Genomic DNA, 26,940 nt, shown 5'->3' with positions numbered 1-26,940 from the left:
AGGACTGTGATTTCAAGAGGAGGGATAACCCATCCATCCCTTTCACATGTCCACCAGCAAAAGCTCTATTTCTTTAAGGGACAGTCAGGACAGGTAATGAACAGCTAACATTGTTGTCCCTTAAGGGTAACTGCCAGGAAAATGCCATTTGCGAAAGTCACACGATGAATCTGTGGAAAAAATTAGAGTTTTCTGTGGGTTTTGCAACATGGAGTCTAACAGCAAAAGACATTTACTTCTCAGAAAGCAACAACCTAGAACCATCATTAGGTATGCTTTTCTGGCTTATCAGGTCTTTTAGCTGTTCTAACCTGAATGCCTGCAAGAATTAAGTAATACAAGGTGGAATTTCTCAGCCTGTGTGGTCAAAAGGCATAACCTTCACTTGATTTCTCAGTACAGTGAAAGAGAATGCCCTTGCTGTTGTTGGATCATTAGAGATTTTTATGTAACATCCTACCTGCAGTGGATTTGGTGAAGTAAGAGGAGATGGAAGGCCATGCCCTGGTGACTGACTGGATTTCTGAGGGGAGCTGGAGGACTGTGGGGCCGGAGGAGGTTGGCTCTGGCTCTGGGACTGTGTTTGGTTCTGCTGTGGTGGTGCTGATGGCTGTGGCTGTGGCTGCTGGGTCTGCTGGGGTGGTTGTGGAGTCTGTGCCTGCTGACCTTGCTGCTGCTGTTGGCTTTGCTGCTGCTGCTGCTGTTGGTGCTGGAGCTGCTGAAGATGTTGAAGCTGTTGAAGCTGGGAGTTCAGGGATGAGGTAGCTGTGAATTGAAGAGAGGTCAGGGAGTTATGCAAGTTTCAGTAATATCTATTGTGTTAAAGACATTTGGATTAAATTCTTGTTCTGTTACACTGGGGTTCACACTGCTCACTGAGAATAGGTGGCCTCAAACTTCAGGATGTGGCAGGAAATTGTTCCCATAAAAAGTAGCCTGTGGTTCTGCCAGTATAATTCTGTGGTAAGAGCTTGACTTCACTAGGGGCAATGAAACTAAACTTTGAAAGTGTTATAGGTCTGCCCACAGGATGGGGGTCAGAGCTGACCAGCAGTCTTTGCTCAGACAAGCTTACCAGCGAAACCAATGGGAATATTACGTGCCTACAACAGCTTGTCACTGTACATGGTATAGTAAAAACTCATAACATGAACTGGTGCTGTTATACAAAGGAGGAGAAAGACAGAACTGTAAAATAAAAGATGCTCTGAAAGCAGCTTTGTCATGTCATTATACAACAGGTATCAGGAAATAAAACATTGAGCTGTGAAATTTTGGTTGAAATGCTTAGGTAGCAAAAATGCCCAATAAAATATGTGTATCTCTGAAATAAGAACTGCTCCTTATAATTCACATCTGAAAGCTATGCATTCCTTCTTGTGACTTGCCATGCTCGCTTACTCCTGGTAGTAAAGACCTGCTGTGTTTTGCTAGCATGTGCTCCAAATATGAGGCTTGGAAATGAGTGGCTCATGTTAACCTGCTGGCACAGAGGAGCAAGCCTTATTTCCCAGAGACACTTTCAAATTGACTCGGGCATTCATTAAATTCAGAAAGGCAGAAAGTGTGTCATAAGGATGTCACTAAGGAAGAACAGCTTCAAGCAGCAGCTAGAGCATCACAAGAGCCTGATGCTTCCTGGGGTTACGCCCTGAAAAAGTCACCTGGGTCTCGGACCTTACCCACTTTAATCAACATCTCAGGGATTGTGTTAGTTAGCTACAAGATCCCAAGAGGAGCAGCTTGCAAGGTCATTACACTATTTTTCACTCTGTATATTGCTTTGCCAACACCACCATGTATTCTAATTTCCAACCACAGAAGCCAAAGTAAACTGGGAATGAATCAAATTTTTTATTTCTAAAATGACATTCAGATTTCATGGCCAGAAACTCCCTTCACCAAGTTATTTGTGGACTGGCAGATAAAGACAAGTCATCTCCACTTCCTTTTCATGCCAACATCCCTATTTCAGCTTTCTAGATGTCTATGCCCTGGGGTTGAACCTGAGGACTTGGTACGACTTATGAAATCAATGAGCCATAAACTGGAATAAGCAAAAGAAAAAAGAAAAGAAAGTGGAGAAAGATGAGGCAGAATGGGTAAACCAGAAAAGGCTGTGTGAAGAAAAAGTGTGAGGCTTGATAGGAAGAGCTGTTGTTTATCTATTCTTATACTCATAGCTGCTCTAAATTTTCTTTCAATAGATGTGGGAATCAAACTACAAATATGCCTTTACAAAAATTATAGCCATCTGTATGTGAGTTCAACAAGGAACCTGAATAATGCAGAGAAGGAGGACCGGTAACACCAATATATTTCCATCAGGAAAGTTCCGTCAGAAGTTTTGTGTTTCAACATAAAAGAGAGTGACCATGAGATTAAAAACATGCATAGTATCTCATGCAAAAGAAATCACACTGGAGAAGTAAGGGTCCACTCCCATCAATTTCTTGATGAGAACTTGTACCTAATGCCCCAAAGCCAAGAGAATAGTGTAGTGGTTTGGACTTTGTTTTCCCCCAGAGGATAAGAAAAGTGGTAGACCCCAAGGGGTGGAAACCCCTGGAAGTTTTGAATTTCTGTCCAATGAGCGCTCCTGCAAAAAATGTAAACATACCACAACCAAACGGAAGAGTTGTAGTTTGAGGGGTTAGAAGTGGTAGCCATGTTGTGAGCCACGAGGAAGGGGCTCTGAGCCCCACAGGGGGGCTTTGGCCCCCAGCCCCAGCGGGGGCCTGTGGGGACCTGGAACAGCATAAAGCTGGGCTAGGTGCCTGTAGTTATGCCGGGAGATGTTCTCTCCATGGGCGCAGAGCAGCAGCCGGCACTGACCGGAGAAACGGTGGCAGAGAGCCAGAAGAGATAAGACGGAGCAACAGAGACATGCAGCACCAGAGAAAGAACTCCTGGAAGGAGAGCCGAGGAAGAGAGAGTCAGCAGCAGAGTTCTACAGAGTTCTGGGGGTAAGAACTGATACCAGACCCCCCAAAACTCCTTTGAGACCTCCTGGAAGGAGGAAGTTGATAGACTCTTACTTGAAAGAGCCTTGAAGTGCAACATGCACTGCAGAGAGGAGCTGAGAAGCTCGGTCGTCCTGAGAGCTCAGCCAGGACGGAGTGTGGGAGGTTGGCCTTGAGGGCCCTCCCTTGCTGCAAGCTACAAAGAAGCTCACAGCCTGAGACAGGGCACAGAGGCCCTGCAAGGAGCTTGAATCTCCTGGAGATACCAGGCCGTCACGAAGACCCCCTGTGCTTCGTGATATGACGTGGTGAAGCGACCTTTGTCTGGGGTGAACGCAGCCCACGGAAGACCCCTTTGCCTGAATCAAGGGGCCGCGAGGGAGAGTTTGGATACCTCCCTCGTGAGTGCTGGCAGAGATCCAGCAACAGCTGCATGCATGAGAGAACCTGCTGCCTTAGAAGATGCTGCTGCTTAGTGACTGCTACTCTGAAGAAGCTGCGGCCCTGAGAGACTGGAAGGGATCTGTCCTTCTTTCCCTCCTGGACTTTTGTTTGGAGGGGAGAAGAGATCTGATCCATTGTAAATACTTATGTCATGGTAGAGATAGTTGTAGTCGTGTGTATAATGTATTGTAGTATTTATTTGTACAGTCATTGTAATATATTCCCTTTTCCCCACTCTGAGTCTGGTTGTGTTTTGTCTGGAAAAAACCCATCTCACATTGGGTTGAGATGTGGGAGGGGGGATGGAGCTAGGGAATTGGAATTTGGGCTATCTCAAACCATGACAAGTAGTAAATGGAAATATAATCTAAGGCATAGGACAGTTTGAATACAAGAAAGCAACTGCATAGACGAATACTAACCATAGCATGAAACATCTCAGATGTCAAGGAAAACTATTCACCAGTTTTATCTGTAGGTGTGTACACAGAGGCAGAAAGATCCTTGCCATTCCCATGAGGAACAAAGAAATCTAGACCAGCTCTTTATTTTGTGCAGGCCATTTCTTGACCTGTGATATCTTAGCAGATTGGATGACCTACTGATAACCAGAAACAAGACCTCAAATATAACAATCCCTTATTGCATCCACAGACTCCAATAGAGAAATGAATTAAATGACATTCCATAGAAGAATGACTTCTAATCCACATGGCTCATGAAGAGGAACGAGGGATCATTTTATATCTTATGAGCACAACTGGACAGGATGAGACAAAACCTTCTTATCTAGGAGTAGAAAAGCTTTGCCTTCAGTTCTGCTCAATACTTGAATGTTGGTGAATGCAGGAATATTGATAACTCTACTATAGAAACTTTTGTGCTGGAAATGAAGACATTCTTGCTGGGGTGGAAGGTACTCCCTGAAGGAAAACCTTGTTGATGGAGAAAAGTTACTTCATGGAAAATTTTCCAGGTTCGTTGCCAGCAACTGCACAAAATTATTCAAATAACTTCTTGAGTTTTCATATAATTCCTTTAAAAAGCCTCTTTGAAACCTATCATCATGCTGAGCTTTAAATTGCATTGAAGTGCCTTAGTGAGGTATGACTGTTTAACATAGTGTTGCTAAACAAACGGATAAGGAATTGGAAGAAGGACTGTTAGATTGGGAAAGGCATTCTCAAAGCCACACAGTAGGTGTACTGCAGAGGTGGTTTTAGGGCTTTGTATCATGCCTGCAGTCCACTGTTCATGCTGCTGGATTGCATTGCCTCTCATGGTGTGGGTATCCACAGCAGGGGTTGTGTCATATTATTGTTTGCAATCAAATCCAATCCAACTCCCAGAGCTTGCTTGCGTAGCTCATCCATTATAAATCATATACCTGTCTAACATTTGTCACTTTCTGCAGAGCTTGGAGTCTGATGGAATTTCAGGTGGTACAACAGTGCTATGTCTGCATGTATAAAAGATAACACGCAATGCCTACCTCACAGGAATCTTTTTTATGACTTACTGGTTAACAGCTGGGTAAAACTTTGACATATTTAAGGAAAAGTGCTTACTTTCTTTCAGAATTGCATTCAAGAATTAAAGAGGCTTGCAAAGAATTGCAGAAAGTTCTTTCAGTGGTTAAAAAAGTCAACATAAAGTGTCACTTTAAAAGAGAGACAATTTACTTAAAATGCATGCAAGCTATGAAAAACCATGAGAAAATCCACAAAAGCTGTGTGACATTTCAACTTTCCTTAAGAACAATACATACTGAATAAACGGTAGGTATACATATCAGGTATCCAAGAAGACAGTAAGACGAACTAATACCTACAAGGAAGCAATGGCACAAGGTATTTTCAAACCCAGGTCTCAACTAGAATTTCTTGATTGCTGTGGTGCCATGACAGACTTCCCATGGGATCACACCATAGTTTATGATCCTACATTAAGCGGATTATGGTTAGTCACAGTATCAAAGCATTTACATTAGAATAAGAGATATGAAGTTAAGTGGAGCAAATGGATGGTCAAGAGGCAGCGAAAGCAAACTTTCTGATCTCCCAGGTCATCTATATCTATACTTGTCATAGACCTCAGGCTACTTTAAGGATTAGGTGAATTTATAACCTAAGGAACACACTCCTTCTTGACTTTCTTTGGGGGATACTTTAGGCACAGTGGTGCCATGAATTTACAAAATTTACACAAAATGTGTTGTTTCATAATCTGTTTCTCTTCTGGTTACCTTCAGAGAAAACTGAAATGAAACTAAAACTCCCCTATGTCAATTAGAGTGTTGCAATGGGAAAAATTCACCTCTGATGCAAACATGCTGAAATAACCAGTCTGATCCATAATGAGGGAATGACTGAGTCTTTGTTTTAGCAGGAAAACTGAAAAGCCTCTGTCTTGTATTCCCAGTCTTGATTGTATTAACCGAAAGTAGTAGCAATTGCCTGCTGCCTCTAGCTAACAAGTTGTAATGTAAGTATGGAATATCCCTGGTTATATTTTAAATAAAGACATACATTTTAAAGCTTAATCACAATTCTTCAAAAAGCAAGGAACATAAGTAAGCCCACAAATGTTTATATAATGAAAACAATTTAAAATTAGGACTCTTTTTATTTCACCTCTCCTTCACAATATGAACTCAGATTCTTAAGACCTCTCTAGCGCTTGGCAGAAGATCAAATTAATGTTCAGGGATTCAATTCGTATCTAGAATCTGCTCCTGTGGATAAGCTTCACACAATGTCTGATTTATTTCATTAATGTTTTGTGCATGCTTGTTTCTGTGTAAAGAGGGAAAAGGGGTAGGAGGAATAAGAAATAATTTTAACTTAGAAACTATTGTGCTACTCTAGCATCTATCCCCTAATTTACATAATTGCATAGTTGTTCTTCAGTGCCTTGATACAATGTACAATGGACTAAAAAGAAGAAAATCATACATTAAACCTTTTCCTATTTGACTGAGCACAGAACTTGACTCTTGCCATTTCAAGGGCTTAATGCCTTTTTCCACTTCCCCAGTAATGGAAAACGGATTTGCATTACCTTAAACTGAAAAGTGTAACTAACTTAAGCATCTGGGCTTGCGTTTGAACTGACATGGGCTGCTTTTTTTTTCCACCCTGTTGTTTCTCTTCTAATGAGGTTTATGCACTTCCTTTCTTTGAAACATATTTCTAAAGATTGAATACACACACTGAACAATATAATGCAAGCCTGTGTTTACATTCTCTCCCTCCTGGGTAATGAGGGGTAGGTTAGCCAAATACCCAACGTGTTTTTGCATATGCTCAAATTTTCTTTTTGAGAGAAAAAATGTGAGTTCTTTTAAATATGTTAGCATCCTCTTTGTGAAAAAAATCCCTGAAGGGTTGGACTTGTGGCTGAAGAGATTAGTAATGGGATACAGAGCATATTATTTCTAAATCACTGGTTCAAATCAAGTCTAGGTCAATATAAGGAACAAAAGTCATTGCACTTTAATGGTGCTTTTGCCTCTTTTCTACCTTATAGAAGATGTATTAAATGTATAGAAGTTGTATTCACACACCGATATCCACAGAGAGCATGCATTGGAAACAGTTTGCCACACAGTCAAGGCAATAAATTGATGGTCTTCCAACACATAATGAGGAAGATCATAAAGACTGTGGCCTTGGATAGCATCAATTGAAATCATTGTTTGCACTTTCAGCAGATGGGCTAAGGAGAAAAAGAGTAAGGAGACCAAGTCATCTTCTTGTTCCTAAAGGTGATCCCTCAAGGTTACAGTTGCAGAACACAGATGGGGTTATGGGGAGAAACTTGCATCGCCAATAGTCCTCTATACCAATTCTGCAGATAAACAGAGGGCTTCACTTTCTACTGTTGTCATATCCAGCATCTTTCATGAGCACTAAATTCACTTTAAAGAATGTAGGCAATAAAAAAGGAAGTATTAAAAAGAAAACCATCATAATTTATATGGTGCCTGTGGTGTCTCCACATTTTGATGAATACTGGAACTTCCCTGACAAATGATCCACTGCATTAAATAAATCTGACACTTTTTTCCTTACCAAACCTTAAAATGTACAATAATGCACTAAAATCTTAAGGAAAAAAAAAAGAAAAATTTGTTCTAGGTAGAGAGCTTGACTAAGTATCAGGGCAAGCATATTTGGAATAATTGCCATTTTAAGATGATCTAGAGGCTATTTTCCTCTAGTTTATGACAACACCCTGTGAGTAAAGTTCCCTGAGTGTATTTTAAAAATTGCATTAACCTATTTAAAATGCCCAAAGGCAAGAACAAGCTGGAGAAATTAGACTTTAATAAGCCATTTGCTTCCTCAGTTCAAATGGGACTTTAGGTTGCATATTGTACAAATGGCTGAAACATTAACTGGAGTCAGGGTATCATCAAGACATAGGGGATCAATCAGGGAGTTGTCTTGGGATTCTCATGCAAAGACAGGCAATTAAACATAGTATGACAGCAGTGTAAGTGTTTGAATGCCAAAATCTGCGTGTTGAGCAACCAATATCTAGATCTTGTAAATTCCTATTTTACCAGCCAGATTTCTTTTTAGTGAAAAAGTGACTGTCTCAGAGATCAGGTGTAGGATCTTAACATTAAGTCCTTACATCAGATAAAAGCAGTTTTCTAATTACAGAGTGCAGAACTGATCTCAGATTGTCTAAGAACAGAATAATGTTAGAATAGTATTTTAATTTGAGTGGTGTAGTATTCCTGTAGATTGGATTTCTAGACCACATAGAGCCCTTAAGATTGTCCTATGGACCAGAATTTAAGCTAACCCCCAATTTCTTGGGCAAAATTCTTCAGGATTCCTTTGAAAGAAACAGGGGAAAATTATCATCTAAAAGCAACAGAACCCAATATAAGATTTTACAGACAAAGGGATATGACAGGGAACAGATGAATGACACAAAGAAATTAAGTTTGAAACAACAGTCTGCTGACTTAGAGAACAATGACCATGATTTATAATGAACATCTGACAAAGTCTGGGCACTCTCTGAACATACAACCTTTAATGATAGGAACTGCAACTTTTTTTTGCTCTCCTTGAGTCTTTCAGATGCTCTAATATTGATGGGAACCATAACTTCAATGGCACCTACGCAGACTAAGTGTTTGACGTGCCTCAAAGTAGCAATGTAGAAAAAGCAGTGCAACAGCATACAGCCCCAGGAGTCTCAGAAGAGGTTGTCCAGAATCGTGTCCTGCAGTTCAGAGAGTCACAGGTCCCCATTCTACCAGGTGCCCTGCCATTTCTCCTGACAAGGTGGCTATGTGAGGTTTTGGGGCAAAGTCTTATCAAGAGGAGCTTATTGAACTGCCTAGTAGTTTCAAAGAGTGATTTTGCATTCTTTCAGATAATAGATCTGCAGTTGCATCTTCTATAATTGTTTATGGCAAATGGCTCTTCTGACAAAGAAATATTTATCCAGGTACAGCTTCAGCAATGGTTCTTTGAAGATCAGGAATTATAAGAAGTCTCTTCAAAGAGTCTTTGAAGTGAGTCATGTTTCCTTAACTAAAAGTGAAGTTACTGTAAGTGAAATGTACTGCGTGTTTTGTGCATGCATGTGTTTGGGTGGTTTGGTTTTTTTAACAATGCAATCAAATAGTGGATCAAAGCGTTTGTGGTTTAAAAGGTTGGTGTGTATGCTGAGCTTGTGAAAGTATCCTCAGAATGGCAAAGGACAATGTCACATCCCCCCAGCCTCAACTGAGGGAAGCAACAAAGGCTACTGTGCCTAGTTTGACGTGGTGTGACTGGTTGCTTTCATCTCTGAGACTCTCATTATCACTGTGTTTCTATCATTTTTCACTTCAAGTCTTTTCTGAAAGCTGGTAGACTTGAGACAACTCTGTTTTCTATTAAGAACTCCAAGATTTAAGCAGCTGTAAATTCTGTTCCCAGTGCATGAATTCCAGTCAGAGAAGTTGGCTGAACAGCAGTGAGAAGAGGCCATGGAATGACTCAGAGAACAGCAACGTGTACATTAGAAGGAGAAAGGGAAAAAATGCAGCTCAGCTCACTTCTTTTCTTTACAGTCAGTAAAACTACAACAGCAGGTACAGGAACCAGGTGCAAAAGTAGCAGTTCTACCTTGCTGCACACAAATTCTCTGCTGGAGCAGTGACTTGAGCTTCAACCTTGTTAACAGGCTCTGTTTTTCTCAATAGCCTTGAACTTCTGCTTTTAGCAAGACATGAAAAATTAAAAATGGTAGCAACAGGGTGAAAAACATGGAGAAGAGAACAAAACAAAACATGCCTTAGTCCCCATGTAGAGACTGAAAACCATTCTTCACCAGTTGGGACACATGTGCCATGTTGAACATGGCGTACTTCATCAGTCACTAAAGAAAAAAAATGGACTAAAAAACTTTCTCTGAATGACACAAGGTATTGTTTAATAGCTGTGGCACAGAAACAATCTCGAGCACAGGTCACTGGGTTGGTGAGAAGGTTCTGTGCCAGGTGCTGTAATGTCGGGATGAGAGCAAAAGATTGAGGTGTTCTTTCTTTAGATAAGGGATCAATGTCACTCTAGAATACACAACTCCCTCCACATGAGAAATTGTAGAAGACCTGGGAGACAAAATTTAATTTGATAATCTGTCATACCACAAGCAATTCCTGAATGTATGTACCACTAGCAAGGTACATGATGCTTGCCTGCTGTTGACTCACGGCAGGTCTATTTTGCTATCTTTAAGAATCTTCCTTGATTTTATTACATGCCATGAGTAGATAACACTGTATTTAGCTGTGTGCATTTCAAAACATACCACAGTATCTCTAGCCATGTCCTTTTTGTAATATTTAAGCTGACTAGAGGTCAGTTTGCCTGGATCCCTTTTACTAGTTTATTTTACTTGCAGAAGAGATTCAAAACAAAGTTAAACAGTAGTTAAGCAATGATTCTGGATTGTGCAGTTGATAATTTGCTACGGGTAGGCTGACTGCTCAGTTTTAATTTGCAGTAAAATGAGGGTGGCTGAATATCAGATTTCTTTCCTGTCTCTATAGCTCATCAGCCAAACATGTTGCTGCTTCAGATGCTAATCCTAGCTGAGCTCTGCTTGGCATCTATCACCTTTGCACAGCAACAGTGAATTAGCTGCTCTTCGGGTGCTCATGTGCTCCCACCTACCTAATTTCCTGCTCACTATTGAAATAAACAACCTGGCTATTCACACAGACAAATTCCTCATCAGTATAGAATTTGTGTGGGAGATTTAGGGAGAAGATTTTGTAGCCAATCCTCATCCACAGGCTGTGAAGTCAGTCACACTCCTGTGTTAGGATGAGAACCATGCACAGCTGAAGCGAAGGGCTGAGGAGTCCAAAAAAGCAGCTACACTGCACTGCCCGGTCAATGCACTGTCCACTTCATGGCTTTCAAAAGCACATCAGGAAACCCCATGCTTTTGATATTTCATACATTTTTGTACACTGAAAAATAATAGTTAATAGCAGGCCTTTGAAAAAACTCCTTTTAGATCTTACTTTGTCTATTAAGCTGCTTTTTCAGGGTTAATTATTTTGAATTTGAAAAGAATACACAACAATTAATCAAAAAACTTCAACTTGAATAATGTATTTACTTACATGGAGCAGGAGTCACCAGTTATATAAAGGGAACAAAATCCAAAGGATGAATTTACAATTATCCTTATCAATGAAAATACTTCTTTTTCCAGACCAGAAAAAAAAATTGGTTGCTAGTCAGTGATTCTCAAAAAAACCCAACTAACAGGAAGCTAGTCTTTGCTCTCCTTAAGGGAACATTGCCCTAATTTTAATACTCGGGACAATGAAATATTTTAAATAAGGGTTTAGGTCTCATCAGCTGCACGTTAGCTATACCAAACCTAAATGATATTACAAAACATTGCCAATGCATGAAGGCTGTTATAGATATTAAACATCTATATAACATCTGCTGTTAATGTTATCCTTTTAAGAATTATAATAGAATCCTCTAGAACTTGCTCTAAAATTACAAAAACATTCATAAGAGAATGTATCTTAGTAGGTGTATTTTATTCCTCCTATAGAAACAGACTGGTAGTGATGTATCCAGGTTGTGTGAAATTTCCAAACACCGACTATCATTTTCTCTTAAAATTTTCTTCTGTTATATTACTCTTTTCTTAAAATAATGCAAAAGCTAACTTTAACTGCGGACAATTAAGAAAATTTTGATGATAATGAAAATATTGATCATAATGTGAAATTGATTGCTGATGTGTAGCTATAGATAATGGTGGTTGGGGGGGGGGGAGGGCAAAAGGAGAGAACTTGCTGTTCAAAAAATTCCTTACTTTTAAAATTAGTGAATTTCTCATCCTGTGGAAGCCCATTGACAGGTACAGGTGAAAATAATACACCAATACTGGGCAAACACCATTACTAGGTTCACTTCACTAACTCCAATGCCAATTAAATAGACGTAAGCTTGTTTCAAAATAGAGTATTTGAATGAAAAGTCTGGACCATTCAACAGTACAAAACAAAGAAACACATGTCAGTGCTGATACAAGATCTAACTTTTTGCTTAAATTGACTTCTGATTTCAGAAGTTAGTGGAAAAAATGCTTCTCAAGGAGGATGAACTTTCTATCATAGCAACACCGAGAACAAAAGTTGGCACAGTTAGTGCACATGGAAATCTGAAACTGCTACTTTAGATTTGTTTTGCCAAGTTTTAACTAAGTAGATACAAAAAAATTGTTCCTTTCATTTTCAGTGCCAGGGATTTTGTCTTTACTCGGTTGATTTTAATAGCTCGCTCAGAAGCCTGGAAATGAATGTTTTTTCCATCATCAATTTAAAACTTTTCCATTTGCCAGCTATAAATGTTTTTTCTACTGTGTGTTTTCAATGAAATTGAAATGAAAAAGCTTTGATTTTCTATCCAAGGGCCAGGGAGCATAGGGCAAACTATTCTTTCATCTCCATCCCTGAGACAGAGCCAGGTCCAGCATCACGTGACCACAACACCACTCCATTCTTTCTCTTTCTATCAGAGTCTTCAAAAAGGCAATTTTTGGACTCATGTTTGTTCTAAAGACTACCTGGAATGACCCGCTCTACCGAGGTCTTCCAGCATTCTATTGGGGATGGCAATTCCAATGGCTATCATCTCCAGTGGTTGAATCACTGTTCTTCTCATACAGAGCCTTCTCTTTGTGCAGATATGGCCCCAACAGCTTCCTTCCTTGTCCAGCTGTAGACATTTACTTCTTTACAGCTTATGGAAGTATGATGGCACTCCAGCAATCCTCATCTTTGAACAGGGAACTGAAGCAAATGCAAATTTGGCTAAGCATTATTCTCAAAATATTGTTCATGTGATTATGGGCAAAAGCGGTTTTGTAAGTTCCTGCCTTTATTTTTTCAGGAATGTTTAGGGATTATTTTTTGCCGATAGCTACCCAATCATTAGAGCTTTTGAGAAGTGCATCAGAAAAACATCTAAAAAGATAAGACCCTTAAGTGAAGGCAAGTGTTCTGTAAGCAATCATCCAGTGCAAAACATTTCATTAGGAGATTTGCAGCATACACTGCTGACCATTTTAGGTATTTGGATTATGGATCACATAGATAGAAACTAATGCCAGGAAAGCATCTTATGCTTTAAAGTTTTGCACTGGAAAATTAAGAGAGGAAACCAAGAACATAAGGCCTCTGACAAAACCAGAAGTAATTTCCTTTTTTATTTTTTTAATTATTTTTTGTCAGCTGTGGCATTCTTAAATAGATTAATTGTAACACCCCTTAATTATCTCACACAGTGATACATGTCTGAGCTCACACGTCTGACTTCATGCAAAAATAGTGCTAGGAGTTCTGCTGATTTAACTGATGTTGCAATGATTTTCAGATTTAATCAGAACATATCCACAAAGCAGATAGGCTTTAGATGTCTGCACGATTCTGTCACTTTCTCAGCTGCAACTGGGAGTGGCCTTTTTGCCAGGTACTGTCTGATGGGTGTAAAACTGCATGTCACTTGGCTGAGAGGGCTCAGTTTCCCCCCTGCCATAAGAACATTCTAAAGAAATAGCCCTGGGAAGACCACAGGGAAAATGTGCAAGGCACTGCCTACGTCTTGTGCCAGTATGGGTATGAATACAGAGCACACGCCACAGAGCAGCTCTCTACTGCTGAAATTCAGAAGAGTGCCATTGGCTTACGTACTGATCTGCAACTTTAATCTTCCCGCAGAACACTTTAATCGGAAACTGCTTTCATAATTTGTAAACACTGCCAAATGTTTGATTCCAGGCTGTTTAAGTGATCAAACATTTGGGTGGAAAATAAATAAATAACAATCAAACAATCAAACAAAGAAAGCATTTATAAATAATTAAATATGCTGTACTGACACATACTATTCCCATCTGGATGTTGCACTTCCAAGATATAAAGCACAGTTTTATTAATTGGGAAAAAAATTTAAAAATATCCTGTATGACAGAACAAGTCAGATCAGAAACAGGGACTTGAGAGTGACTGTCTTACAGGTGAAGATCAGCACCTGGGAATCCACTTCCTATTTCTGAACGTACCATACCTGCACCACCCCAGGCACAGCAGTTTCCTGTTCTATAAAAGACAAAGAAAAATAATAAACTTCATTTCCCTCACCACAGGAAGTTAAATTAGTGAAGTACAGCAATGTGCGCTAAAATCCTCAAAAAGAAGGAGGTCAAAGATACACAAAATTTTGTTTCCCCACAGAAAAGATTTTTATAGAGTTACCACCTCTATTGTGTTAATGAGAGATAGGTGGTTTAAAAGCACCCATTTATTTTAATTTTTCCTACTTTTTGATATTGTCTGGGTAATGCCCATAAGACTTTTTGAGATCTCCAACAATCAGGATGTCTTTTAAGATGAACTCTCAGCTCAGGCATATTTTAGGCACTTGTCTCACACCAGATTTAGATGATGCCTTAGAATGAAAAACAATTCCAGACTTCCTGGAAGACTAGTACTTGGATTTCATTGCATGCCACAATGAGCACCTCTACAATCAGAGACACACTGATGGAACTAGCTAAACTAAACTAGCTAACGATAATAATAATTTAAAAAAACCCCAAAAATTTACAAGACATCACAGGTAATAAAGTGATTCCTCCGGTACAGTAAGATAGGCCAAAGAAACAGGAGGATGACAAAAGAAAATGAAGAAAGGAAAACAAATTCAAGGGTGATAACTATAGGACCCTGGTGGGCTTGTTATATGAATAGACTGCAGGCAACCGCATCCTGCTGCCTTGATGCTTCATAAATTCTGTCATCTTGTTAAGAAGCTGAAGACTACTGACCTCACTTCCTCTGCTAATAAGACTGTGCTGCTTTGTGCCAAGACTTTTATGATGCTTATGAAATTTGAAGCATTGTGCAAGTCTCCTTCCTTCCTACACTAATGATTACTACCTCCCAAATTACAGAAGAACAAATGGGAAATGGAGACTGCTCTCCCGGAGACTGCTCTCCCTCTTTTGTGCAACAGTCCCTTCTTTCCCTCTTCCTAATCCCTTCCAAAATATTTCTCAGGCTCTCAGGACCAGCAATGCTAAGGCTTGCTTGGTTTTGTTTCTGCATATATTGCTAGTAATCATAGTAATAAACCAAGAAATATGAGTAGATTTTATGATGTTCACGTATAGGTGTGACATTTATACACACCAGGAAGACTTCCATGCATTATAAAGCCTGTGCAGGCAATATTCAGCCCTTTTGTCCACTGAGAACACAGAGCAAGTATCAGAGGGTCAAAGAGAGAGCAACCACATAGGTGTTTTGGAGGTACTCTCCAAGCACAAAGCCTACACAAGCTGTGTACTCAAAAGCTCTCCTTGCTGCAGTTCAAAATAGGAGAAAACAGGTACTGCTCTTAGCACTTAATTCTGAAGAGCAAAATGTGCAAAGGCAACTGAGACCAGGTCCAGCCCAGTGGCTACAGCCACTCATGATCATGAAAAATCCAGGGAAAGGCAGGCCTGTGACTTGTTCTCTCCATATTTTGCGTCATTTTCTTCCTAATCTAAAAAGGCACAAGATGAATCAAGGCAGCCATTCCTTCCTTACACATGACAGGGCAAAAATATGTTCACACCACAGAAACCACAGAAGGCTTGTCTGTCAGTCTGTCAGCTGCTACAGCTTTGAGTGTTCACTCATGTAAGTGTGTATCAAGGAATATGCCTTTAAACTTTTACAGTATGCAACTTAAAAAAGAAAAATCAATCATTATTTCCTTTGCCCATGAGACTAGGTAGGTCCATAATAATCCCTGGCACTGGGGGAAAAAACCCCACCAACCCCTGTAGACCCCTTTTTTTCCCTCAAATATCCTCTTTTCCTTAAAAGCTAAAAACCTCCAATGGCTACCTCTTGCAGCTGATGAACCACCTTACAGATGCCCTTGCTGACTAGCTTTACCTTTATTATCTCAAAGCAAAAATGCTGCAAATAAAAATATACAAATCAACACAGCTGGTGAGGGCAGAAAGACCAAATTCTTCTCCAGCTTTCACAGAGAAATGAAAGCAGAGTCACTTCTGAAACCATGAGGAAAATGCAACCTTTACTTACTAAGTTCTAAGAGCTTTACGTCCTGTGGATATGACTTCCTCTTTGCTTCAATTGTGTCACTAACACTGTGCTCCACACTTGCTTTGCCACCCTTAATAGGTTACACAGCAGACGTCCACTGTCTAGACTTACAGTCCTTTCCAATAAGGAGAGTATGCAAACTCTTAATCGTGTATGCAGCAATAAAACTCGAAATATAACAGTAAAAAAAAACAACAAAGCAAAACCAAGATACCATAACAAGTCCAAAAATCTTGGTTTCTTCTTGCCTTTCTCATAGCTTTTGCATGGGATCAAATTTCGTCTTTACTGTGCTGTCGCTCTTATTAAGCAAAGACAGCTTATATTTAACAATTCCATTATTTTCTTTTCTACATTACATAAGACCACATTAGGAGCCTGCTGAGTGTTCTCAGGCAGATCCAATCTGTTTTGCCTTGCACAGTTCAGTGATTGACTTGACTGACATTTCAAAATGGCCCTGTAAAACATTAGGTACCACCACCAGCTGCTCAAAATGGCTCTTTGTGCCAGGGACACTGCACTGTGCACAGGGCACTTACAGGAGGAGGGTGCACACACTTGGACAATGTATTTCAAAAAAGGAAGGAAGGAAGGAAAGAAGGAAGGAAGGAAGGAAGGAAGGAAACAGAGAATAATAAACATCCAGAGTCAAATGTGAGTGGCACAGCTATAATTCTTTGTGAAGCAGCAGGTAAGATTGATTGTCAAGGGTCAAAAGGCTAGGTCAAACTCTGCTCATTTGTCAGCTGAATGTCATTTCTGTTTTCCCTGTCGCTAGATAGCTTTAAAAAAAATTGCAACTCCTTCCTCATTATCTGGGACTTGGTTCCCTTCCTGCAATCCAGTATTAATGAAACTGTACTTCAAGCCTGGCCTTCATCTTTAAGGTTCTTCTTCATGTATTTCTTCCCTTTCTTAAGTACTACAGAGTGAGGAAAATTTTAAAGATCACTTTAAAGATCACACACAGAGTAGCTGGAAAATTGCCACTACAGTGAAAATGATTTGAAAACATACATGAAGTATAAAAGTCTAAATGAACAAATACGTAATTAAATTATAGCGACTCCAAAGCCCACACAACGATGTAATTGAATCATGGTTAAATCTGTGCACCTCATATGGAATCTTTAAAAAACCAACATGAATATTTTGAAATCATTTATGAGGGGAAAAAAACACCCCTTTTTTGTTATAATTACAAGTTATGCACCACTGGAGTAATGCTACTACTGAAATCCATCGATTTACTGTGAATATAATTTATATATATGTGATTAAGATAAAAACATGACCAATAAGTCCCTTAAAAAGAATTAAACATCTAAATTAATTGAAGTTAAATTATACTTACATAGTAAAGTTTCAGCTGACTTGAAATGGGATGCCACTTCAAGCCAGCAGTTGGATACCCAAAGGATGCTTCCTCAAATAGAACCATTTTGTGTCAAAGGTAGGTTTAGGTGCAGTTATCCTCTTGTGAATTTATGTAAAGGTAATACTCTTGTGTTTATTCAGTGCTTTTCACAAAGGGATCTGAGGGTAAATTACACAAATAATTAAATCTCATCTAAAACCTATTGCTACTAGGACTGCCTCTGTGTTTATAGGAACAGAATTAGGAACCCTTTGGTGACAAAATGAGAGGATTTATTAAATTAATTTCCATTAAACACAGTGCCGCACAGGATGATTCAAGTATGCTGACTGACTGACATAATACCTCCTTTTAGGTAGAAGAATGACCTTTTAAAATATTTGTAATCACTCTTGGGCAAAAACATCCTGAAATTCTGTGCTAAATCTGCATAGAATAACATATCACACAAGTCTAATTTCCCTCTACAAGCAAATGAGGTGACTTCAGTGCAACTATTTGCATGAATGGCATCTCAGATAGGAAAATCAAGATGTTTTATGAAAAATATCAGTTTTAACTGTGAAGATAAAAATAACTTACAGCTCAAAACAAAAAGAAAAGCTTCTGATTTCAAAATGCTTAGTGCACTATCCATTTGCAATTTGGGAGAGCTCTTTCAAAGCCCAGCTGTTGCAGGAACACAAACTAGTCTCTGCTTACAACCACAGACAGAAGATTATACCCATTTTAAATGTACAGAATTCAGCTTACAGAGTAGTGAATCACATAATTATTTAAAATAAAGACAAGAGGTTTACAAATTGACAGTAATTAGTTAATCCAAACCTTGACAATATTCTGGAGCCAATAGTGGAGTTTTGAATAGACCAATTTTAGGAACTACTGATATTTTTTGACCTGACTGGATTTTCAGGATTTGCAAAAGATGATGCGGTTTCAAAATGTTAGCCAAAACAGCTTAATTTTGATAAAATGAGAGGAAATTTCAACAAGATAAAAGAACTAAAGTGAATGGAAGTAAAGAGGAAAGCCTTTCTTATTACAAAGCTAAGTTTTCCCTCAGAATGCTTCTTTACTCCAAAGTTCCAATGGCGACAAAATTTGAATTTTGAACCTTGAGATCAGATGAGAATGGCAACATCTAAAATTTGAATAGAGGACTTGTCATTAAAATAATTTTGCTTAGAGCTCTGTGTTAGACTCGACATTGCTTTTCTAGCCACGTTACAGAGTGGACATTCTTCTGCATGTGTGCTGCAGTGTATCAGTTTAAAGCATGGTGTACTCTATATCACTATTGTGGGAAGCAGAACTGTAAGATCAGTCCCAGTGCATGAATAAAAGTAATTGTAAAACCAAGCTGAGCTCTGTCTAGGAGAGCCTCTTCTCATTATGTAAAATGACTGATTATAAGATCCCAGCTGGGTTTTGCATGGGGCCTTGTTCACTGAAATATTAATAGATGGCATTTAGCTAAACAGTACCAGAGAACCATGATACTGTGCTAACTGTCATCATAAACACATTTTAATTCCCCCAATGAAAACTAATTCATAGCAGGCTGTTGCCAAACTGCCATGCTTTCACTTGAGAAGCTCCAGCCTTCTCTACTACTACCCACAGCTCTTAGAAATTTCACAGCTCTTTTCTTGTTTTTTTTTACATCTAGAACTGATACTGAGGAGGCAGTGAGTCCTTCTCTGTCTCTCAGGTGGGAGCAGAGAGCATGGTGAAGTCCCTCTGGATATAGCACAGGTAGCTTACTCCAATAGTCTGGAAGCAACACATTGTCAAGCACTACTTACAGGTGTGGTAAAACACAATTCCAGCTCCATAACTGCATTGCTCCCCTCAATGAAGCTGAGGAATATTTGTTAATTGCCAGAACCCAATAATAAATGCTACATTTTTAGTGCAGAAGACAAGATGATAGGTGAGCCTTCACACCTACTGAAAGTCACCTAGTTGACCTACAGTAAATTTTGCTTTTCTTAATACACTGAATTAGCCTCTCTGTTCCCTCCTTTCTTAAAAAATTACCTTTTTAATTTTCTTTATTTTATATTTTTTTCCTCTGTTTCCTTTCATTCTGTGACTCCTCAGAGCTCTGTATATGGGTTTGCTGTTGACCATCAGACAGCATCTTTACAATTCTCATTGCAGGAAACTGAACCATATAAGTGAAAAGTAGTTGAATTCCTCTCAATTTTGGCAACAGCAGTTTGAAAGCTGTCTACTGAGTTGAATTTTTTTAAAAATTCTATGCTATTTTCTATGTTATTGAGGGCTTCAGTTTTACAGGGAAATAATGAACTAAATTTTACTCCCATCTGCCTGAGGACTCTTCAATAGTTTTTGGTCTTTCAGTTGTTGTATGATTACATACAGAAGGCAAAACCAGCAGTTCTGGTCAAGCTGTTCTGTTCTTGAGTAGTGTATTAGAAGCACTTTGTTCTCACTATTGCTTTAGTCAGACACTAGTGGTATTTCTACTACCGTTTTCCCTACCTGCCTGGTTCTTACATATTATTTTTAACACTAATGTTCATGTAGCTTAAAACCATTTCTAAGCAGACTTTTCCTCACAGATATTTGTCCTCTCAGCTCCACTTCCTTTCTTTTGCTATTTTCTGCAGTATTATGATCAGTTGCAAATAGGTTTGCTACTGTGACATGAACAACACTTCTCTGATTGACTTCATTTTTCTGCTTAGCTGTGTCACTTCTACAGTTTGCAGATCCACGTAATACAAAATACCATCACTTTTCCCTGTCATCAGTCTTATGTCAAGCTTGTTTCCTGAGTGGTTGAGTACCTTTACACCTCATCTTCATACGGCACCCCATCTCATCTCCAACCCCACTTCCTAACTCACACTGATGTGCTTTTCTGCTTTCAGAATTTTTTGAACTCCTGGTTTATGGTGAAACAGCATAAAATGACATAGAAGTTCTGATCATGTTGATTTATCTCTTTCAATACCTCACTTCCTTCTGTGGCTGTGCTTTAGGAGTCCTCAAGACAGTCCTAACACCATGAATTATGCAAATTAATAAAAACCTGGATTTTTCTGAAAAAATCAAGGAACTAACAAGCATGGACTTTGCAAGACAGAAGGGCAGACTCTAGAAGGCTATAGTGAAAACCATTAAAATAAACATGTGCTGTGAGCAGCAAGCAATATAGGGCTTGTTTGACATTAAAAGAGACCAGAATTATGCGAACTGCACAAAATGAGTTTCGATAGCAATATTGTTCCTGAAAATGAGGCATTTAACAGATTCACTCTAAGCTTAACTTTGGCAAAAACTCTGTATATATTACCAACAGCTGGAGCATTCAAAGCTCTTTACCCCTGCTTCACAGCAAAAATAAGCATACAAAAATGAAAAGATCAAGAAGATGAACGAGTTCTTCCCACTTCAACATTTTGTTGCCTCCAAGATTTTTTTCTGTACAATAAGTGATTTCTACCTATTTGTGAGGGAAAAAGTAGGATGTCAGGAAATGAACAACAGGACAGAGAACTATAGATATTGCTTCATTGCATCCTAACATCAGTTCACAACACTGAACTGAAAGATGTCTAAATACTGAAAACATAAGTCAGATGATGCAATTATCACTTGACCATAATTCCTATTCACAGAATGAAATTTGCCTGAGTAAGGACTATAAGAACTTATTACAAGATTATTCTTTATGCCTCACATGTATCATGAGCAGCTGGGGCAGACAACTACATAAAAATCCATTTAGAGAAAGATCATGAACAGATATGATTTCTCTGAATTGCGACATAGGGCTTTATAAGAACTTTAATCAGAAAGTTTATACAGATCTGAATCATGGGTCATTTACCGCCACCACCTGCGACTCCTAGAACGCTTCCATCAATGCTGTCTCTGTTCAATCCTAAACATTCACTGGTCAGATTATGTGACCAATACAGCTGTTCTTGAACAAGCAGCAGTCACAAGTATTGAGGCCATGTTGCTGAGAACACAGCTGCGCTGGGCAGGGCACGTCTCAAGGATGAAGGACCACCACCTCCCTAAGATCTTGATTTATGGTGAACTTGCCACGGGCTGCTGCATGAGAGGAGCCCCGAAGAAAAGATACAAGGACTCCCTGAAACAACATCTCAGCCTTGGCCATATTGATCAACATAACTGGTCTACTCTGGCCTCCAATCGGGAGACCTGGAGACACACCATCTATAACACTGCTGATGCTTTTGAGAACGCACACAGGATCACCCTCGAGGAGAAAAGGCAACGCAGAAAGAATTGTGTCTTGCAGAATATACCACCTAAGGAGTCTTTCTGTTGTGCCTTTTGCAACCGGGCATGCCTCTCTTGTATTGGCCTTTTCAGCCACCAACGTGCTTGCAACAAACGTGGGTAGAGCCCTCCCCAAATCTTCATTCGCGAAGCCCAGCCATGAATCAGAAAGCTGTGAATTGTATGAATTTGTTGCTTTCATTTTAATATTAAATGGATATTTAATATGTCTACCTTCATTCGTCACAAATGCACATAAGCTAGGCTGAAGGACTAATGTGCAGAGACCTGAAATAGATTTCTTCAACAGGAGGCCTTGCATTTTTGCAGGTGTAGCAATACCACTATTTTAAGAAATGAAGATCAAATTAAATGTTTACTGCTGTAACAGTGTTGCTAATAGTGTCAGTAAATTTATGAACAGTTTATAATTTTAACTGTCTTCCAGACAGTAGACCATATGTGCATTAAAGTAGTCATAATAACCTGTCAGTAAAAATTTCCTGCAGTATATTCTGCAGTAGGAAAAAATATTTGCAAGTTCAGCAACTCACTTACACACTAGCAGAACAATTTCCCGTACAAAGTGGTACAGCCAACCCCTCCAAAAAATAATTTCATTTTGACCTGACAGGATTTAAAGACTTTTCAATTTTTTTTTTAATTTCCAGAATTCCTATTCAGAATTCACCAAATACCACTTTTAACCTAGAGTCATTGACTAGAAGAGTGCTCACACTTGCCCCTATGTCTTTCCCCTAGAGAAATAAACATCTACACACATTTGACTTATGAGTTACCATGTGTTGTCTAAACTCAGTAGTATTCAGAAAGTTAGATACTTTCTAAACACTTTGTGAGGCTGGATTCAACAACCTGCCAGTCAGTGTGTTGTCATGGCAGCTACAACTTCCTCAAGATTTGTATACCCTAATGTTCTCTTCCTTTGTTCAGATCTGCTCTCACCCACCCTGCAGCAAACTACTTTTGGTAGGATCAGGCCCACCACAATATTCTGACTGTTTAATCTCAGCAAGCAGAATGGTTTTCGGGCTTGAGTCCTTTCATGATATTAGCTAGCAAAGTACTGGAATCTCAAATATTATCCATCAGTCAGTCATTCCTAGCGCCACTTGTCCCTCCTCAGGAGTCACAGCACTAGGAAGGTCAGCAACAATCTAAAGTGCAACCCTCACTCAGTAAAAAGGAGCTGGGAAAACATCTTGATTCCCCTCTTACTGGCTTAAGAAACACAGAAAAAGGGAGTGAAAGCATTTTGCTTTGCACACTTCTTCAGTGAGATGTCATTTGTCGGAATATTAGGAAAGAATACCTCTCTCACACACAGGTATCCTGCTTACCTTTGAGAGGAAGAATTGCCTCAGTTTACTCAGACTCACACAAAGTGTATTAAACCAGTCATACAGCAGTTCTGCTGATGCCTGATTTCAGAAGGCAGTATTCACACCGTGGTCAAGGCAAGCCCAAAGAAAGTGACCCCAGTATTGCTGCTAATGAACGTCCTCTCTCATACCGGTCAGCTATGCTGGTTACATGCTTCCATTTCAACAAAAATGAGGTAAACTTGCTTTTGCCTGTGCAGTGACCCTCTACAACAGTCAACAAGTATTTAAACTGAACATTTAGAAGTTTCAGGCTGAATGTTTTCCTTTCTATGCCTTGCTTCAAATATCCCAAACAAATCCAACTTGAAATACCCACTTTTGAAGACGGTTGAAAGCCAGCTAAATGTGCACAGACAGTTATATAAAGGCCATGTAAAGGTGAGGGTATTACTCTCTAACTTCAAATCGAAGTTTATAATATTGGGGAAAAAAAGACTGTTCTTGATTCCAGCCCCACAGTTAGTGCCTCCAGAATTAAGACCCGTGTTTGCTCAGGATACCAGCTATTCAATCCACATTACCACATACAACAAGGCAACTCTGTCTCTAATTTACTAAGGTTATTAAACACGTATCCTGGATATAAGAACATACAAACAAAGCACATCTCCACTGAGTTTAAACAGACTACTTCTAAATCTATATAGATATTAAGTAACATTCTGAATGGATTCTTAAAGAATTTTGTGAAAAAAAGGACCTCCGTTTCTACTGAAGCCAACTTCATTCTCAACATGTTATATAAAAATTCCTATCCCTTTTGTTAAATGGCCCTTCTTTTATTCCTATTTTTTTCATTGCACTGTGCTTAAAGTTCATATTCTTTAAATTATCTGGAGAGATTTCTAAACATTTTCATGTTACATTTAATTTAGAATGCTTTATCCTTTGTATATAGTTTAGAGTTTTATATCTTAAGTTCATTATCTTGTATTTAGCTATAATGAATTTTATCCTCTGATCTACTGCTTAGTTACACACACTGGAAAAATGACCTGCTTTAGAGTGCACCCTAAATGCAAACCTCTGAAATGTAACTGTTATTATAATTTTCACAATTATGTAAATGTAAACTCCTTAGCATGTTCAGTAAGAGATAGAAGAAAAGCAATTGATTAAACATTACAAAAAAATGGCAAGTTTGAATACAATGGCCTGCACAACTTTTAATATTCAAGTTTAGGTTAGATTTGTTCTTTACAGTACTGAACTAATTCAATATAAAAATTTTAATTAAGGATGTTCTCCAACTGTGTATTGTTGGCACACAGATTTCTGTACAGCATGTACCTGTTGATCAGAACAATATCCATATACACAAGATAGCTATCAAAACAATAATGGACAGGCTATAGCAAGAGACAGCGGAACAAAATGCTTCCATAATTAAAAAAGGAGTATCAATAGTTCCCCTATAATAAGGGCAAAGTGGGGGAACAGAACCATGCTAACAATTACTCTGAGAGGTTTCAGGACACTTGGTATTGATGAGCTTTCTGGCCTTGTCATGCCTTGTCACTATATCGCATATCTCATGTGCTATCCAAACCATAAACTCATTTACACTGCTGCTGCTACTCTAGACTGAGTAGCAGGCATCAAGCCTTCATAAAACAATTGTTGCCTATTGCTTTTTAATATTTTGTTTTCTTGGTGCAGCCACTGGGGCAGATTAAATGGAAAGCTCACTTGTCTGAACTTAATGAAAAGGACTGTCCATTCCTGTGGCAGTTGGTGCTGGGGAGATGGTTACAGCCTACAAAAGATTTTAAACAGATGTTGCAAATTTCTACAAAGCAACAGATGCTTCTGTTTAAACACCAACTTAGGGCCTACCTCAGGATCTGATATTGCAGTCCACACATGGAAGAAACAGACTTGTGTATCTCAGACATTTATTTTTTGCCTTCCTTATGTTTTCCCTGTTTATTGTACTTACTAATTTGTGTGAGTTTTCCTTCTTGTTCTCTTCTCTATACCCTCAACTGAGCATCTGGATCTGCTATGAAACCTATAACTTATTCTGCCCCTGCAGTGTTCCTCCCTTGTTAAATATTCTGGGTTGTCATCGTACGACAGAGACACAAAGAATTGACTAATAAAGATACATCTCCAAGTAAAACCTGTCCACTCATGATGACAAGACATCCTTGAGCAAGTCCACTATTCTTCTCTGTTATATCCATCTGCACAGTTTCATCTATTTGTACATCCTGTGTTTAGGGCCTTATCCAGCAGTCAGTTCTTGCATGAAAAATTTATCAGTGAGATTACTGTCAGACATCATTTTCTGAAGGAGGTCAATACTGGAGACTGGATATTAAAGTAGATGGATTCCTACTTCAATGCAATATGGCAATTTCTGTGTCCTTAGACTCACAAAACGACTCACTATTCAGCTGGAATGGTACTTTACTGCCATGGCAGTCTGCCAGGCTGAACTTATGGAGGCTGTCTTTCCGCATGTGACTGAAAATGCTTTAGTGTACCACATCCGTTACACGGTTTGGTGTGCACTTAACAGAAGAATTATGGTAGGCCTTGGTTGCTGATATAAAGGGGACAGCCAGGAAGCTGTCCCAGATAGAAATCTGTGGTTTCTTTCTGTCTTTTCCCCAAAGAAACCCTATGGTTCTGACAATTCAAATGATAGGAAACATAGAGATCATATGTAGGCATAGTTATGGTACATTGACTTGGTCAGCTGCGTAACTATTAGGAGCCTTTATGTCCCCCTTTTCAGGTGAAGAACAACATCAGGTTAAGGAGCAATCAGCCTAGTTATTCTTTTTCAGCTCAAAAGTAACAACAATACATTTCTAGCATATTGGAGAATAGTTATATTCCAAGAAAAGTCCAGTAACATAGACTGAATAGATATCTTTCTTTCATTATTACCTTCTTTACATTATTACTGAAAATTATTCCATGGGAAAATTATTCCCAATGTGAACACTTCCCAGTGCAGGATTGCTCCCTCTGAGAACATGGATATTACATTGACAGGAATGTTTTTCTAGAAAGAAAAGAGAACAGCTGTGATAACTCAGAGTAACCTATGGAACGACACCTACATTCACTTTGCTGGCAAAATATTAAGAATCGGTGCTTTTCATATAATTCCATGGCTATGAAATAATTCTCTGGTTATAGGAAAATATTCATGGCACCAGCTGAACACAAAGCAAATGATCCTAGCTCTTCAATCCATGCAGGTGAATTCCCTCTGAGCTGTCTGTACAGACTAGCACAAATGATCCATCACACGGCTGGTGCTGAGACACATTAGGTGCTTGGCAGGTGGAAGATGGCATGTTGTTTTGCATGGCGCATTGGAATTGACCCTTCAAAACCTGAAACTATTTTTCTTTCAGTTAACAACCCAGCCTAGTAATGAAGTAGCGACTTGTGGTAGCACTTGCTATGTTAATCATATTTTTCTGTGGTAACACACACTAGATGCCTGATTACTGCTGCATTGTGGCTCAGACCGGTATCAAAGCAAAAACTTGATCTACTGCACCTGCCAGACATAGCTGATAATTTTCTTCTTTTGCATACATCATTCCTTATCTTTCCATCACCTTCTGTTTCCAGTCTCCTTCCTAGGCAGAAGTCAATGTTGTGGTTGGGGACCTATGATAATTACCCAGCATGAGAAAACTGAATTCTTGCATTGTGGCACAGAGTTATCACCTTAATTACTTGATGATTTCCATACATTCTAATTATTTTTATTTCTTGCTCATAATATTTTTTCATGTTTTTTACTAAGCCCTTTGAGGTTGT

The 26,940-nt window shown here is 39.0% G+C and overlaps 1 protein-coding gene across 8 annotated transcripts in view; it reads right to left on the bottom strand.

The window, feature by feature from the left end:
• Positions 1 to 26,940, bottom strand: part of POU6F2 (POU class 6 homeobox 2) — a 351,339-nt gene that overhangs the window by 100,359 nt on the left and 224,040 nt on the right. For all 8 annotated transcript variants that reach the window (XM_032679951.1, XM_032679961.1, XM_032679969.1 and 5 more), the window contains one exon: positions 461 to 765. In XM_032679951.1, coding sequence (XP_032535842.1) covers positions 461 to 765 — 305 coding nt within the window. The remainder of the gene's footprint in view (positions 1 to 460; positions 766 to 26,940) is intronic.

This window comes from Chiroxiphia lanceolata, chromosome 1, assembly GCF_009829145.1.
Source record: "Chiroxiphia lanceolata isolate bChiLan1 chromosome 1, bChiLan1.pri, whole genome shotgun sequence".
In the NCBI taxonomy this organism is placed as follows: Eukaryota; Metazoa; Chordata; class Aves; order Passeriformes; family Pipridae; genus Chiroxiphia; species Chiroxiphia lanceolata.
Note: the sequence above shows the minus strand (reverse complement) of the source record. Positions and strands in the feature narration are given on the sequence as shown.